This window comes from Phoenix dactylifera, chromosome 9 (genome assembly GCF_009389715.1).
Source record: "Phoenix dactylifera cultivar Barhee BC4 chromosome 9, palm_55x_up_171113_PBpolish2nd_filt_p, whole genome shotgun sequence".
Lineage (NCBI taxonomy): Eukaryota > Viridiplantae > Streptophyta > Magnoliopsida > Arecales > Arecaceae > Phoenix > Phoenix dactylifera.
This window is the reverse complement of record NC_052400.1, coordinates 15,776,363-15,792,761: the sequence shown is the minus strand read 5'-3', so window position 1 is coordinate 15,792,761 and position 16,399 is coordinate 15,776,363. Positions and strand designations below refer to the sequence as shown.

Below are 16,399 nucleotides of genomic sequence, written 5' to 3'. Positions count from 1 at the left end.
GGTGCCTGATACCATATTTTCATACTTACAAGTTCAATTAGCTCTAGAAGTTGTTAAGAGTTGTAATATTGCATGGATGTCTTGGCAAGAAAGGGTTTCAAGTTTCAACCATCTTACAGATGACCCTGTAACAAATGCAGTGAGTGCATTTGATTGTTACCACATTAAAGAATATTTGTTTTATATAAATGTCTCCTTTTTGTTTTATATGCAAAACTATCCGATGATACTTGATGAATTTGTTGAATTCTTGAGGCAGGTTACTTCTTTCACCTGAATACTTTGTACAAGCAGAAAAGTGAAATCGTTTTTCCTTACATAACATACCAGTTAAAAAAGTGAACAACTCTGGTTACCAAATTGTTTTTTGTTTATTGAACGTATCTAAATAGGCCATTTTCTAGGTACCACAATATGCAAATAACATTGTAAATGAATGATACAACAGATATATGTGCATCTCATCTTCGTGATGCTTGAAATGGTTAGAATCTTTCATAAATATAAGTCTTATCTCGATACATGCATATTTATGTACTTACGCAAAAATTGTTCTGGAGACCACATTGAAGTGTTCATTTAACTTTTTAGATTTTCTGATTGAAAATTGTATATTTTCTCTATCTTGTGGCTTTTCAATTTTGTACTGGATAGCATTAACCTACACACTTTTTTACATATTCTTTTGATCACTTGCTCATAACATTCTTCTCGACAGGATATTTGATCATGTCCCTTAGTAATATCGGAATTCTACTGCAACGTATTATTGTGGATAAAGAAACATTTAACAGCCATTATTACAAGAATAAGAAAATGCTAATAAGCTTAATGGAACCTGCAATTGAGTGGATCATGAAGTGCATCTTTATGGATGGTTATCAGGTTAGCATTGGAAAATTGTTTGAATTATTTTCGGTTGTGACTATTGTAATTATTTAACTCAATGACCTGTATACCAAATGAACTTGATCAAAGTCTATATTATTAAGTTTACTGTGCCAACTTTTTATTTGTAATTGCTCTCTTTCATTGAGATGTTAATTTGTTCTCTGGCACTGACAATTGCTAATATCTTTGAGAGTTTGGTTTTCAAGTTGCTCTATTGTTCTTTTCTGGGATCTTGAATATCTTCACCCGTGTACTCAACTTTTGTGCATTAGCTCTAGAAATGGTATCAGAGAAAAAAATATGCTTGTTCATGTTTGTGGTGAATTCAATGAAATTCCTGTCAATAAATAACCATCACTTAATGGTGAAACTATATTTGATAATATTTCCAGTGAACCCAATGATGCTTTAATGTAATTTCATCAGAAATGTTTGGCACTGTATTGGTCTGAGGAGTCTTTGAATTTACAATATATGAGTTGAATGTGGTTTTTAAAATATTTGATATAAAGAAAACCATGGTCTCCTTCAGAGTGCGGTGAACGTCAGGGTACTGATAATTTATAGTGTTCGACTATATGGTCTGTATGCCACTATTCTACTGTTCAATGTAAAGAAGGCCGAACTGGACCAAACCGCCCTGTTCACACCGAGTTGACCCGGTTTTGAAACGGTCCCCTCCCCTTTCCTTTGTTTGCTGATTAAAAGATGTTGGGAAGGCTCGAGAAGGCCTTTCCAACATCGCTTTTAAGCTCTCCGGCTTTTTCCTTCTCACAGCGAAAATCACACTGGTTCAGCACGATTGAAGGAAGATATAAGCCTAAATAAGGTGTGCTTCTTCTCCCTTATTCCATTTCCTCAATTTTTTGGGGGCTTGAAAAAATAGTTCAAAATTTGCAAAATAAGAGAAGATCATGCCAAATTTTTTATTTGGTTTTGATTTTATTATATGTTGTAGATCTATGCATGATCTACACGATGATATAAAAATTTTTAATTTTCAGATTATATATAATATCTAAAAATTAAAAATACATTTGCAGATTAAAAAATAGAATATGCATATAATATATTTTTTAAAAAATATAAAATTACAAGTGTATTTAGAAGCTTGCAAGCCACTCTCTAGTAAAAATTTAATATTAATTTATTCAAGTTTTGATGCGATCATGCTCTCAGTGGTCTAGACCTAAATTTTAAAAAAATTGAGCAATAAGTAGCTTTTGATGTATGTCCGAGGACCTAGAAAAATATATGTAGTATTCATTGTTGGGTTCTACATGGATCTGAGCTGAAATTATTTTTTAAAATATTAATATTTAAAAATTATTTTTAAATTTTAAAAAATAAAAATATATAAATAATATCAAAAATTATGAAACATTAGTAGTACAGATTACATAATTCAGAAGTAATTTCTGAAGTAAAAAACATATTTTTTTTTGAATTTATGATATTTTAAACATATTTTTAAATTTAAAAATATTAAAAATATATAAATAAAAATTATAAAAATATAATATTATGTATTAGATAAATTATATATATTTTCTGATGTAAAAAAATTATCTTCATCATAACAAAATTTTGTTATTTTTAAATAATTGATAAAATGACGTAGTTGATAAACCTGCAAGGATAATGGAGCTATGAAGAAAAAAGGAGCTATAGCGTGACATTGGTTGGGATCATAGGCAAATGCTCTCAGGTCGGCACCATTGAAAGTGCAATAGTACAACATAGAGTTCAAGAGAGGAGGGGTAACCAGATTGAAACAACACTTGGCTGGTGGTTATTCCGACGTATTTATATGCCAAAAATGTCCACAGGAGGTTCAACAGTTTAATAAAGAAGTACGTCGCTGATTTCAGAGCAGCGAAGGAGAGGGTTTCCAAGAAAGCGGAGGTGGACCGTCGAGCGGCAGAGCCACATTTTTATCACTTCAGAAAGTCAGAGGAGGCGTCCGCTCCAAATGACGAGGAGGCACAAATTCAAGCTACCATGCAGGCGAGTATGAATGATCAATGGCTGCAGGATGAGGTGGCCCGGCATAGAGCTCGATTTGGGCCCTCATACTACGAGTCGGGCTTCGGTTCTACGAGCAACAGGATAAATCTAAAGTTCGGAAGGACCTCAGTCAAGAAGGCCGTCAGTAGAGGCGGTGGCTGTATTGCATCTATGTTGGAGGCCAAGGTCCGCCGTACCGGTACCGGTCGGTGTACCGGTGGCCGGCCGGACCGGTACGGTATTGGTCCGGTCCGGTACGTACCGGCCGGTACCGGTGGTTTCAAAAACCACAGCGCGAAGCGCTGTGGTTCTAAAAAAAAACCGTACCGGTGCGAACCGGCCGGTACGGGCTCCGAACTGGCCGGTACGGGCTCCGAACCGGCCGGTACGCACCTGTACCGGCCGGTTCGGCTAAAAAATCGAAAAATACCGGTTTTTAAGTGGTTCCGGTACCGGTCTAGGACCGGACCGGTACGGCATTCCATGTTGGAGGCTTTTGGTAGCAAAAAGAAGTCATGCAGAGAGATTCCACCAGGAGTAGCAATTCATGCCATATGCCTTTCCCAAAAGAGATTCGAAGCAGCAGAAAGTTGACACGATGCTGATTTAGATCCATATGTCTTGCCCAACTACGTTGCACTTGATAGCCTTCTTGAGAAGAAAGTAATTCTATGTCAGATGTTTCTCATTTCTAAGTAAAAAAAAATTTGATATGCGAGGGCCGACACTAAAGAAAGTATTGTCGAGGATTTGGTGACGTAGCAGACATTTTGGCAGCGGGCCACTATGATGGTGAAGGCTATCAGATCATTGTATGAAGTGCTTCGGACCGTGGACAGCGAGAGGTATCCCTAGATGAGCTTCTATCACATGAGGGAAAGGAAAAAGATTCAGATCATGGAGGCAGATCCAACGTATGCTCAGGAATACATCGATATTATTGAGCGGCGATGGGACTACCAGATGAGTAGGGATTTGCATCTAGTAGGTAAGCAAGAATATTGAAAGTTAGATTACTCATGTGCTTGTATAATTTTACTAAGATAATAACAAACTTTATCTGCAATATACTACCTGAATTCTCGATTTCAGTACACTGTAGATGGAATCGATATGGATGACAAACTTCTGGCCACTCTGCATAATGTGATATATAAGATGGAGCCTGATCCAAAAGTTGTGGCTCTATATCTAGAAGGGGTAAGTTAACTTAAGTAACATGCGTAAGTTAACTGCTATATTCAATTATTAACATATTACAATACGATTTTTGTTACAGGCCAAAATATTTAGAGAGGGCATCGACAGCTTTGGAGTCTTGGCATTTGTCGTAAGTAAAAAAAAAATGAATCTAGGTATATTACACATCAGGAGGATATTTACTTGGTGTTAAATAGTTACCATATAGTGCTATCTTATATATAATTTTTTTCAATATTTTTGTAGCTGAATGGTGGATTCATTTTGGTTTGTCTGCAAAAAAATCTTAAGCGGTTAAATATCCGGTTTCTCTTCTAGACGGTCTTCTTGAGTGGTTGTAAGTACAACTGGTCCACCTTCACCCTTATTCACAGCAAGCAAAGAAACTGTTTGACACAAGCACTTCAACGACCTTGTATATGTTCACTACAATCTGAGGTCGAGGCTGAAGTGCATGCAAGAGGAAGTGGAGCTAAAGACAGATCCGATTACTATTGCTTTTGTTGATGATGAGGATGATCCTATAATCGGATGACTTGTGGGCCAGTAGGAGCTGGAGCTTGATGAGCAAGGATCGCCTCCATGACTGGCCAGTTTCGTAGCCAGCGAGGCTAGGGTCAATGCAGGGCAATGGGCAGAGAGCAATATTTCACGCATACTTCTAGCTGATCAGCCACAACCATAGGAAAGAGCCGGTCCCACATGACTTCTTGTTCGAGACATCCTTTCAGAGATATAATTGAAGATGCTTAGATGAGGCCACTGCGCTATGCAGTCAACTTGATCAGAAGGGCGATATATATCTTCCTAACATAGCCAGGCAGAGAAGGCACAAAGGGTAGTAGCACGAAGAGTAAGAAGATAGTTGCCCAGCATACCAAAAAAACAAAAGGCATCTGCAGCCCTAATGGAGTGTCGAAGAAAAGTTAGTTCACTCAGATTCAGAGACCAAAAGCAGCAGTTCTGGGGTCATGGATCTGCTGGTCAGAGAGAGAGTGGATGATATGAGACCGCCGTTTATGAGACACAGCCGCAGGGTGGTATTCGATTCACCGGCGAGTTTCAGTTTACGTATGCTACACAGGATAGGGACCACGATACACAATCTGGTGGAGCTCGCGAGGATCTGATTGCATATAGAAGACGAATTTCTCGAGGTCATTCAAGACACGATGCAACTATAGATGACTTCGCACATGGAGTAGGATCCATAGACATATTAGGTTCCGAGTCGTATACTGAATCCTATTATCCGCAGCCACAGGCAGCCTATGACCCATACGGATACAGATGTGGATATAGTGTGTCTGAGGCATCTTCCAGTGGCTAGTATCCTACGCAGCCCGAAGCATCTTATAGGTCGAATTTTGCTGTCGGCTTATTCGGATGGGCTCCTTCACAGCCGTTTTATCCACCAGAGGACACCTTAAAGCCAGAGCTTCAGCGAGAGATCCGAGAGTGCTTATAATCCGGAGCGCGTTCCTTATGGGATGAACATACAAGACTACAATGTCGTTTGGTTAGAGAGATTGGTTGATGTGCCTCCTAACTATGCTAATGATTTGGATATCTACGAGAGGCACCGCTATTCGATGAGACTTTAGATATTGGTATGTAGATTGTACTTTAATTATATATAATTGATTGTATTATTTTATATTTTTACCTTACTAGATTTGAGAATATTTCATGTTACTTCTTATAGCATGCAACATCTCACTAATCATTTTATGATTTATATCATTTTAAAACAATAAAATGCATCATTTAGGTTAAACACGAATCATAGAAATATAAAAAAAATTATCAAACAAATATTAAAAAAATATCAAATTAGACTTAAAATCATTGAAAAAGTTCAAAAAGATTAATTATCAATTAAATCTACTTGAAAAACTTCAAAAAAAAATGGGCTGGAACCGGCACACCCAAGTGTACCGTATGTCGGTATGGTACCGGTTTGGTACGGTACCGATCCGTCTGCGTACTGGTACGGGTCGTGGTATAGGTTCGGCAGACCTTGGTTGAGTTGGTTCCATGTAATGTTCATACACGATCCTTCTTCCTGGTATGCATGCATCTATTCTGTTTTGATCTCATTTCCAAATGTTTCTACTGTAAGTTGACATAAAATTGACATTGTTTCCGTTGTATTTAATATAGAAATCTGGTAATCTCATTTCGAAGTTTGGAATTGGGGGGAATCTATTACAATCAACCTGGAATATCCCATGTATTTCAGTTATTTTGCATTGTCTGCTCAAACAACTTCCAGCTGAGGTGGTCAGCAACAATGCTTTGGAGATTGCAGAGCTTTTTGAGAAAACTATAGATATCTCACTTGATCAGGTACATCTTCTATGAGGACTATACTGCCATACATGACAGATCATGCAATTCCCAATTTGCCTTCTGCTGCTCTTTTGTATTTATTCTTGACTGTCAGTGTGCAGCATTTCAATTACAGGCTGCTAGGAAATAAATTATGTGAGAGTCATCCCCCTGTCCCTTCTGCCGGACCTGTATTGGACAAAGTTATCCAGGTATTTTGGATATCCTAATTAAGGACATTTTTTCTGTTTTTCGGTTACATATCCTCTTCTGTATGGGGAGATTATTCTAGCAATTATTGATTGTTATATTTAATAGTTAATGATTCACAACACAACTTTTTATTTTTTCTAATTTTTCTTTATGTACATTTTTTCAACAGATTCTTCATTGTAGTGTAAGTTATTTACAATTAAGTAATGAACCTTCATGATGAAGTATGATCACAATGTATGTTGCTTAGGAAATAGTATTTGGAGATCCAGTCATGAATATTCTGCTGTGCTGGTATCCATTCTGGAAAGCAGATAGTTTCCTAAGCTAAGCAATATTTTGTAGTACTTTTGGTCAAAGTTTTTGTTTTTGATATGTACTTTTGCCAATTTATTGTTAGCAAGAGAAACACTGGTTTAGAATTCAATTTCCTTTTTCGATTGACTGCATTATGGAGCTTTTCATAATATTAGAAAAAATGCAGATTATGATATTATTTCATGCAGGACTTGAATTGATGGTACGTTCTACTCTTTTGATCCCACTATATATAAATTCCATATTCAACTAGCTCTAGCTGTCTTTATAGTCTGGTGTTATTAAGTTTAATGAAACAGTAACACATTGGCATAAGAGGAGAGGCATTCAGACTGTTAAATGTGGAGAAGCTTAAGCTTCACAGTCTGAGGTGTAAGATGTTTTTTTTTTGTTTTGTTTTTGCATTTGTGAAATAAATGATAATAAACTAAGAAACATCATGTCGAAAAGCAAGATAATAAGATATGATTGCTTCATGTGACAACATTTTGTGAAGGTTTAACTGTCAAGTGTTTCTTGTATAGTTAAAGTGTACAGAGATTTATTTATTTATTATACCATAACTAAGCTTGGCATTTGGTTACACATGAAGACATCATTCAGTGGTAAATAGAAGAATATCCCTTCCCCCTACAAAATGATCAAATTCTGATAATTTGCCTCGGAAAGAGAGTCATAGGATGAGGTACAAGTTGCTTTCCTTACATGAGCTTCTTTATGTGATGCAATGCGATACTAAATATAGCCTCTCTCATGAGCCTCAACATGTCTATTGAGAGCTTTGCCTTGAAGCTTGTGATGAGGTGAGCCTTCGAGCTGGACACTGCTTTTAAACATCCTATTTTTTCTGCCTTTCCTTACCAGTTCTAGAAGTTCATCATTGTTCGGGTAGATAATTGCTGATATCTTTGTTACTGGCTTACTGCTACTGGAAAATTCTCCGAGTATCACTAAAGTTTCTACTAGTTCAAATTCCAAACATTAATCCATGACACTGAGGTGTCTTGGCATTTAGTTTCCACCAATTTATGCGCTGCTTACAATTATAACATTATCGCACTTCTGACAGAGTTTGAGGCATACCAGAAGGTAACGTTTATTGATATTTTATAATTTTATGTTACTGATGAACAGATTCTAGTGATTGAACAACTAACCTGATAATGTGTTTTGAAATTGATTACCAAACTTGTATTTGCTGTTAGATATGGATGCATGCTTGATTTATTTGCATCTTTTTGAGATTGATATGATGAATATATATATATATATATATATATATATATATATATATATATATATATATATATATATATATATATTATGAGATGATGATCAAGCTACATCAAAGTAACCTTTTTTCCTTGTTTAGTTATGTAAATGTTTGTTTAATCTTATTTAATCATTTCCCATTGTCTCTGCTATGTATTTGCTTAATGCTTTATCACTAAATGCAGGTGATTTCTCAATACAATAACCTTAACGAGTACTTGATAGTAGCAGATGCTTATTTAGACATCATCCTTCAATATTCAATGGTAGTCTTGAAACCTTCACTTTTCGTCCTGTCACAATGTTCTTATCTGCCTTTTCTTTTGGTTATTGGTTTCTTTATTGTATTTAGTTCAGCTTTTATTTTCTTCTGGTTTGTGGCTTTTCCTTCTTTAAAGGTCTACTGCTCAACGAGTCTTTTCATATGAGTGGCCTTGTTGATTATTATCTTTCATTTGTGGTATTGATTAAGACTTGGGCAAAGTTTTCCCATCATGGGCAAGGTCTTGCCTGATAAAGTTTATTCACAAACTGGGCCAATTTTTATTAGGCTAGAAGTTATTCTGAGAATAACTGACTGTAAAATTTTGGTTCAATGAACTATGCTCTATAATGGAACATGCTTTTTAAGTGTAATAAATGCAAGCATCGCAATTTATTCTTGCTTTGGTATGATTAACAAATTAACAGGTCTAGCATTGTCTCTTGTTTGTATTCTTAACCTGGTGGATCTCTATTCTTGTCTAAACATTGGAGAAGTATGTAAGCTGATTGCATATTATTCTGGATAGGATTTACTTTTAGATCCCAGCCATCGAGCCTTGTCCCACCTTTTTGGGTTTCGCATAGACATAGGATGACCTTTTCCTATGTACATCTGGCAACCTGGAAAACTTTCAGGGTAGAGCGGAACTTGTAAAGCCAGTGGGTGTTGGGCGGCAGGTAGGGTGTCTTCAGACAGTTTGTGATGGGCTGGTCAAGCGTATCACCGCATTGTGTGGGGCAGGGGCAAGGCATGTGTTGTGTGTCAGGTTAAGATATGGTATGACGACTAGAGTGCGACAGTTAAGAGAGGAGTTCCACTAGCGGGTGTGGACCAGGCTTTTGATGACAGTCTCAGGTTAGAAGTCAGCACCATGTGGTGGTCACACATTTGCTTGCATGCTGTAGGGGTTTCCTGCTGCAGTGTTGTCTGCTGCATGAGGAATGACGGGAGACATCAATTGGGTAATTTCATGAGCATGAAATATGTTTCATTTCATTAGAGATTCAGTCCTTGATCTCTTTGTCAGCGTAGGCATTGTTTATTTATAATTATATTGAGTGCATTTATCTATCATATTATATATAAAGGTAAAGTTATTTCTTATAATCAGGTTATTGGGCTTGAATCTGTGATACTTAGTCGTCTTTAACTATATGAACTCTTCCCTAAACTTACCCGGTAATGTATGGAATCTATGGATTGTTGGCCTAAACTTGGATTGATTTCGGAATTGGTTTTGGGCTATCAGTCCCTACTGTAAGCCCTAAGAAACAAATCTCACATCGCTATCTTTTAGTCAAATGTATTGATTTTAGCATAAAAACTTCACTAAGGATGGAAAATTGGAATCTCAAAGAGTTAGAAGTTAGAATGCATTTAATGATTCCTTGGAGAGTCCTTTATCCTAGAATATGATAAAGTATTCGGTAAATTGAATTGTTTGTGTGATGGACAAAGTCATCCTGTATGGATGGGATATGACATGTTGTTTTGTGGTTATATTGAATCATGGTGTGCTGAACCGGCCCGTACCGGCCGGTTTAGGTCGTACCAGACTGGTCTAGTCCCTAACCGGTCTAGTTTGGCTGTGGAAAACTGTTTCAGCTCCTTCGGAGCCGAAATTGAGCGGTAAATCCACGATACTGGTGCAAACCAGACCGGTTCGCATAGTACAAGCCCGGTTTGTATCGGGGCAGCGCGCCCGCGCGCGGTACCCCACGCTGGGCAGCGCACCCGCGGGGGCGTGCGGTGGGAACCGTGCCCGCGCGGGGCCTTTAAAGCCACTCTGTGGCATCTAATGCGGGCGTGTGCGCACCCGCGGACTCTTTTTTTTTTCCCTTCCGTGCCTCTCTGTTCGCCGGTTTGGTACCGATTCAAACCAGCCCGGTAAGCGACCGATACGCCTCGTACCTTGTATTGAATGATTATATCCTTATAAACCAGCTTGGTCAACAAATTATCCTCATAATCACATCTCATACTTTGTTCTTGCATGTCAAGCTACCTTGCGGAGGAAATGCATGTCCATGACATTTGCTAGTTTTGGTCCCTTGCGGTGGATATGTAGTGTAGCATTTATTTTCATGTAAGCTGAGGTTAGTATATAGATTCCATTTGTGGTTGATCATAAGAGTATGAGGATTAGGCTGTTGTTATAGGTGTACAAGTTTAAGCTACTTTTTGACTTTTTGTCTTTACTATTGATTTTTTTAAAAAAAATATTTTCAGGACTACTATCTATCTGTCATTTTCGATGGCATTTTGAAGCGAGCAAAAATCAAAAGAGCTGATGAAAATGAATTGGAGAGTCTGCAGTCTGTTCTTGTTAAACTTGTCGATCACTTTGATGCATTGGAAGATGCTTTTGCTTTGGTAATTTACTTTCTGAAATATATTCTTGTAACATATCTTTCTTTTAGTTTGAAACAGTTATACTTCTGATAAATGGCCATGTAAATGTCTATTGGTTCTCTATTGTGAACATCTTGATGCAGTTTATTAAAATGGCATATCAACATGGTGCTATGGATTGGATTTGGTTTGCCATTCATTCCATTTTCAATCTCGTGTTGAGAGTGAGTGTTCAGGCTGGATGCATGATGGCTTCTGACTCAAAACCTTTATAATAATGCCTATACTTAGTAAAAAGAAAAATTACATGAATCCAAATAAGATTTACTTTCTAAACTTAAGTAATTGCAGAAGATATTGTGTGATGGAATGTGATAATAAGCGTAATCATTGATGACCTTGCATATTTTTTAATTACACAAGGAATGCTGGAACAATGTTTCACAAAACTACTTTCCACATCAAGCATTATTAAAAATGTTCTAACCCATTTGTGAAAGAAGACTGCTATTACTCATAAGGATTGCTTTCACAGTTCCTCCTTGATCTATGGATGTCTATAGGTTTCAAAATTTGGAAGGCATATTATGATAATCTTGAAGTAAACGATCTTATGTGAGTGATAGGAACATGGGGATCGGATCTAGATATGATGATTCCTTTGGGACAAGATTTATGGAATCTGCTTCGATAGTGTTATTGTCAATGGTCATGTCAAGATGAATAATAATTCCGGATGTTAAGGTCAGTGATCCTCAATTAGGTTCTGATTGTTGGGGCAAGGGCTCATGTTTATGCTACATGATTCTCAGGATCTTCATGAACTTCAAAATACTAATCAATTGTAGATGGACATATTAGTTTCCAATCAAGGAACTGTTTCTTTTGGTTGAACTAAGGTAGCTGAAGATGAAGTAATATGAATCCAGGTGGCTGAAGGTGAAGAGGTGTTAGGAATCTACTTTTTCATGGTGAAGTTCTACACTCCCGCTTGGCTTAAAATAGTTGAAGTGATAGCTTTCACCTCTTTCCTACATGAACAAGAGAACTCGGCAAAGGGCAATGGGGAACCATAAATTGGTATTGTTTTCAATTGGACATGGATTTCTGTGTTTCATTAATTCTTTGAATGGAGAAATTGCCTAAATCCAGAGCTTATTCAAATATCATATTTAAATATTTCCGGCAAATGGTTGCATCCAGATGAACAATACACACCATGTAATCCTTCTGAATCAATATTAGGGTCACGAGAGTTGTGGCAGGGACTGTTGATTATGGTACACAATTCTCGGAATTTTCTTGAACTCAAAATACCTATCAAGTGTAGATGGGCATATTGATTTCTTATCAAGAAACTAGCTTCTTTGGTTGGACCTAAGGTAGCTGAAGATGAAGTACTAATAATCCATTTCTTTATAGTGAATTTCTCCACTTTCACTTAGCTTGCAGTAGTCGAAGTGATTAGGTGATAGTTTATACCTCTTTTATCCGTGACCAGGAAGACCCAACAAATGGCAATGAAGAACCATAACTTGGGTTGTCATTGTCAGATTGAACTTGGATCTTGTATCTTCCATTTATTCTTTGAAAAGGAAAAATTGCCTTGTTCCATAACTTATTCAGGACAAAAATTAGTATATCAACTGCTTTCTTCCAACTCCATAAACTTGGAAAATTGTATGTATGAGCTTGAAGATTGAACTCACTCTAAAACTTGATGGTCTTGATAACTCAAAACTCTTTTTGGGAACCAAAATTGGTCTTCATGAATGATGAAGCTTGTGTTACCTAGGAAACCTAACTCACTGCTTAAGGAGAATCTAATTTGATACCTAATTGTGTAAGACCTTTGAGCTTGAAAACCAAAAATGTACAAGATTGAAGAAGAGCAAGAGAAAATAGAATTGGACAAAGAAAAGAGGGAAGAAGGGTGAAGGACTCATTAAACTGTAAGGTGTGGACGAAAACACTATGTGATGATCATTATTTCCATCAATCTTCAGCAGTAAAACTCTACTTTTCAACACGTCTTGTGGCTTTGATTAAGAAAATTTAAAAAATGAACCCTAACATAGTCACTTGTGGTTGTTTATTGTAAACAATTAAGAAGCCTTGAATTCTGAACCATAAGTCATACTAAACTACAATAACTGTTGCTAATTGAAAAGGCAGGAGAAGCAGCCTAGAAAATAGCCCAGATTCAGTTTCGGGTGCCACTTGGCACAAAAAGGCAAAATTATGATCATTAGCAACTTGGCTGATAATTTGAGTAAAAGAAATTTTTAGGTATATCTTCCTCATCCAAAGTCCAATTTGAATGATTCTTGATCTGTTTGGAAGCTTATTAAAGTGTGTTCAATTTCTTCATGGTTATGTATATCATCCACTAAGTTTCAGAAAAATCTTTTATCATCTTAATCATCAAGCCTTGTCCCAAGTATTTACGTGTCAGCTTTAGATTACCAAATAATGCTTAATGCGTAAATAGAGCATGTTTTTGTGGCATCAATATCTTAATCCATGGCAATCATTTCATAATTTGATTCTGATTTCTCTGAGTTCACTAGTCATATCTGTACTCATCCATATATGTACCCATCATATTCGTTTATACTTTATAGGTATATGTGTGTGTGTGTAGCACGACGTTCTGTTCACCAGTTTGCACACAGCTATAAATATAATACTAATAGTATTATGTCATGAGACCTATTTTTTTAATTCAAATTTCAAAGAATCTGATGTGTTGTATTGAGTCCTCATTGGAAACTCATGTGACCAAGCAAAGCAGGTAAAATTTGTATGAAAGTTTCTCTTCACTCTTAATTCTGGTCTTAATCGTGTTCTATAATCTAACCCATGTGGACTTCGTATGACAGCTTTTGTCCTTATTTTAACTCTCATTTTTCCATTCTTTGATCCTAAATATTATTGACACACGATAATTTTACTGCATTAGTTATGCTAACAGAGAGTTTATCTTGTAATTAACTTATTATTGTTGTGCCTCTTTTCCTTCTTGCTGCCCAATACAGATTCAAAGAAGGAACACACTGGTATTTTTTGGAGCATACCATCTTAAAAAGTAAACCAAATTGTAGGGATGTTAGTTAGGAAACTGAGTTGTCTCTTGTGGATGCATTGACAAATGTCATATTCTTTTATGTATCATGACCAAGGTACGCCATATTGTACCGAATCGAACAATACGGGGCGTACCGTACTATACTGGTTCAGTACCGGTACGTTGTATGGAGGGCATACCAACACTCGATACACCAAACTGGCCATCGTATTGGGCATACAGTAACAGGGTGGCGCTGGTATGGAGTCTGATACCAAGATGGTGTAACTTAATCATGACCATGTGTGATAGATTTGTGAACTAAGCACTAAAATTACAAGTCAAATATCCTTTTTTTAATTTTTAATGATTGCAAAATTGTCAACATCACAACATAGTTAAAATTTTCTCAAAAAATAAACATGCGGTAAGTGATGTTCTGAGCCAGGCACTTAAACTATTAGTTGCTTCACATTTGTTGCTGATTTGTTTTTCTGTCATTCCGTCAGTATAGTATCACAGGAACTTGAGATTGCATTCATAGATAATCACGAAGTTCAATAACTTAAACAGCAGTTGAAGATCTGGCAGGAGGTTACAGTTTGTACTTTGTACTGTCACAACATTTTCATTGCTTTTTGATTCTCTTCTTTCTATTATTAAACGATTCATATGCTGTGATTTCAGGGGAAATTTTTGAAATATGCATTTACTTCATTCATAATTTTGACAAATACTTGATTTTGTTGAATACTGAATTTATCATTTTAGACCTTGTTCTTTTAATGGTAATATACTGCAATTTCTCTTTTCCTTTGTCCAGTTCGTTCAAATTATTTCTAGACATAGTGTCACTGGCTCACTGCTTTAGTAATCATTATCATTCATATTACATCACACTTGCATTCTATCGTATGTATTCCTTGGCTTTCTAAGTAACATTTTAAAGAAATTTAATCCTCTCTTCTGCTTTGTGGTGCAAGCTGATGTCTGAGTTACCTTTTATTTCTTAACAAAATTGTTAAATTTAGCATAGCACATGTTTGAGTACATGGAAACTAGACAGATTATAACTGCCGTTTTAGTAGTCTGACTACATGTTTATTTTGCAGAACCACTTTTTGGAGATTCTTGATCTGCTGTATGGAAGCGCACGCGACATAACCAGTATGCATATTCTTCTAAAGGCAACAAGGTATTTCATCTTTATTTTCTATGTTTTGTCTCTTATCATTAAATGTTGTCTTGCCTAGAGGTTCCCAATTATCATCTCCGGTGATGTAAAAAACTTTCCGCAACTGCCACGGACTTCCTATGTGGTGTTGAATTCAATATGTTCTTTGTGAGTTGGTCTCCAGTGTATTTTAAGTATAAACTTACATGTAGTGCTCTGAGATTTACAACTGAGGATGAGTACAAGCATATTAACCCTCTAAGCTCGGCCTTTACGAAGCTTATCAAACATTACTTACAAAATCCCTGAAACAACACTAGAGCAGTAGTGTTCAAATTAAGGTTATATCAATTATTGTTGCCAAGACTCAAGTACTTGAATCAGGAATCGGTGTCAGTGCTGATTCAAGTGGATGCACAGGAAGCAGAATTGCTTAGGAAGCCTCTACACGAATAGCAATATATGATATTCTTATTTAATCTCTCTTTTTTTTGGTGGTTGTTTCTTTATAATTATATACCTTTGCTTATTAGACATTTGATACATGATCTCTGAAGATGATACAAGTGTACTATTACTTCAATTGAATTACTTGTCTTGGTGAAATATGGTGGCTAATTTTCTTGTTTGAAGTGTGTATAAAAGCGTTAAGAGAGATGTGGGTGAGACATCATAAGTAGAAAACTCTGGCTACTAAGGTCCCCATTTGGCATTGCTTTTGGAGGGCCAAAAAGCACTTCTTGAAGGCCAAAAGCTCTTTTGAGTGATTCTGAGGCTCCTCCAAAAGCTGAAAAGGTTTACTAGGAAAAGTTCCAATTTGAAGTTTTTGGGCAAAAACTCTAATTAACATGTATTGGAAAGTTATTTTTGGGCAAGAGCTCAACCGAGAAACCTAGGTTCGGGTCCGACAACATAATTTTTTAAATAACTATTTAAAAATATTTTTTATTGTCATAATTATTTAAGTTGGCTTTTTTTGTTGCAATTTAGGATTTTGAGTTTAACCTTGGGATGATGGGGAGGAACTACATTCTTCCCTTCTAATTGTTTGGAGTGGTAAATTACAGGAAGAAAGGAACGTGGAGCAAAGTCAAACATTGAATTATTTTGGGATGAATGTTTTGCATGATCATATTGCAACTCTTCTTATGAGTCATTGACTTGTTTATCTAGGATATTATGCTTGTTACATAGATGTTGAGAAATGTTAGTCAATATTTATGTTGCTATTATGATTGTGGATATATTAACAGTTTTATTGCAATTTTGTATATTAGTGAACAAAGTCAAACATTTATGTTGTTGTTAG

General features: G+C 36.4%; 1 protein-coding gene across 3 annotated transcripts in view; it reads left to right on the top strand.

The window, feature by feature from the left end:
- Window positions 1–16,399, top strand: part of LOC103700360 (VPS35 endosomal protein-sorting factor-like) — a 46,434-nt gene that overhangs the window by 20,414 nt on the left and 9,621 nt on the right. For all 3 annotated transcript variants that reach the window (XM_026802139.2, XM_008782335.4, XM_008782462.4), the window contains 6 exons: window positions 719–885; window positions 6,262–6,447; window positions 6,552–6,641; window positions 8,418–8,498; window positions 10,727–10,870; window positions 15,029–15,111. In XM_026802139.2, the coding sequence (XP_026657940.1) occupies window positions 719–885; window positions 6,262–6,447; window positions 6,552–6,641; window positions 8,418–8,498; window positions 10,727–10,870; window positions 15,029–15,111 (751 nt within the window). The remainder of the gene's footprint in view (window positions 1–718; window positions 886–6,261; window positions 6,448–6,551; window positions 6,642–8,417; window positions 8,499–10,726; window positions 10,871–15,028; window positions 15,112–16,399) is intronic.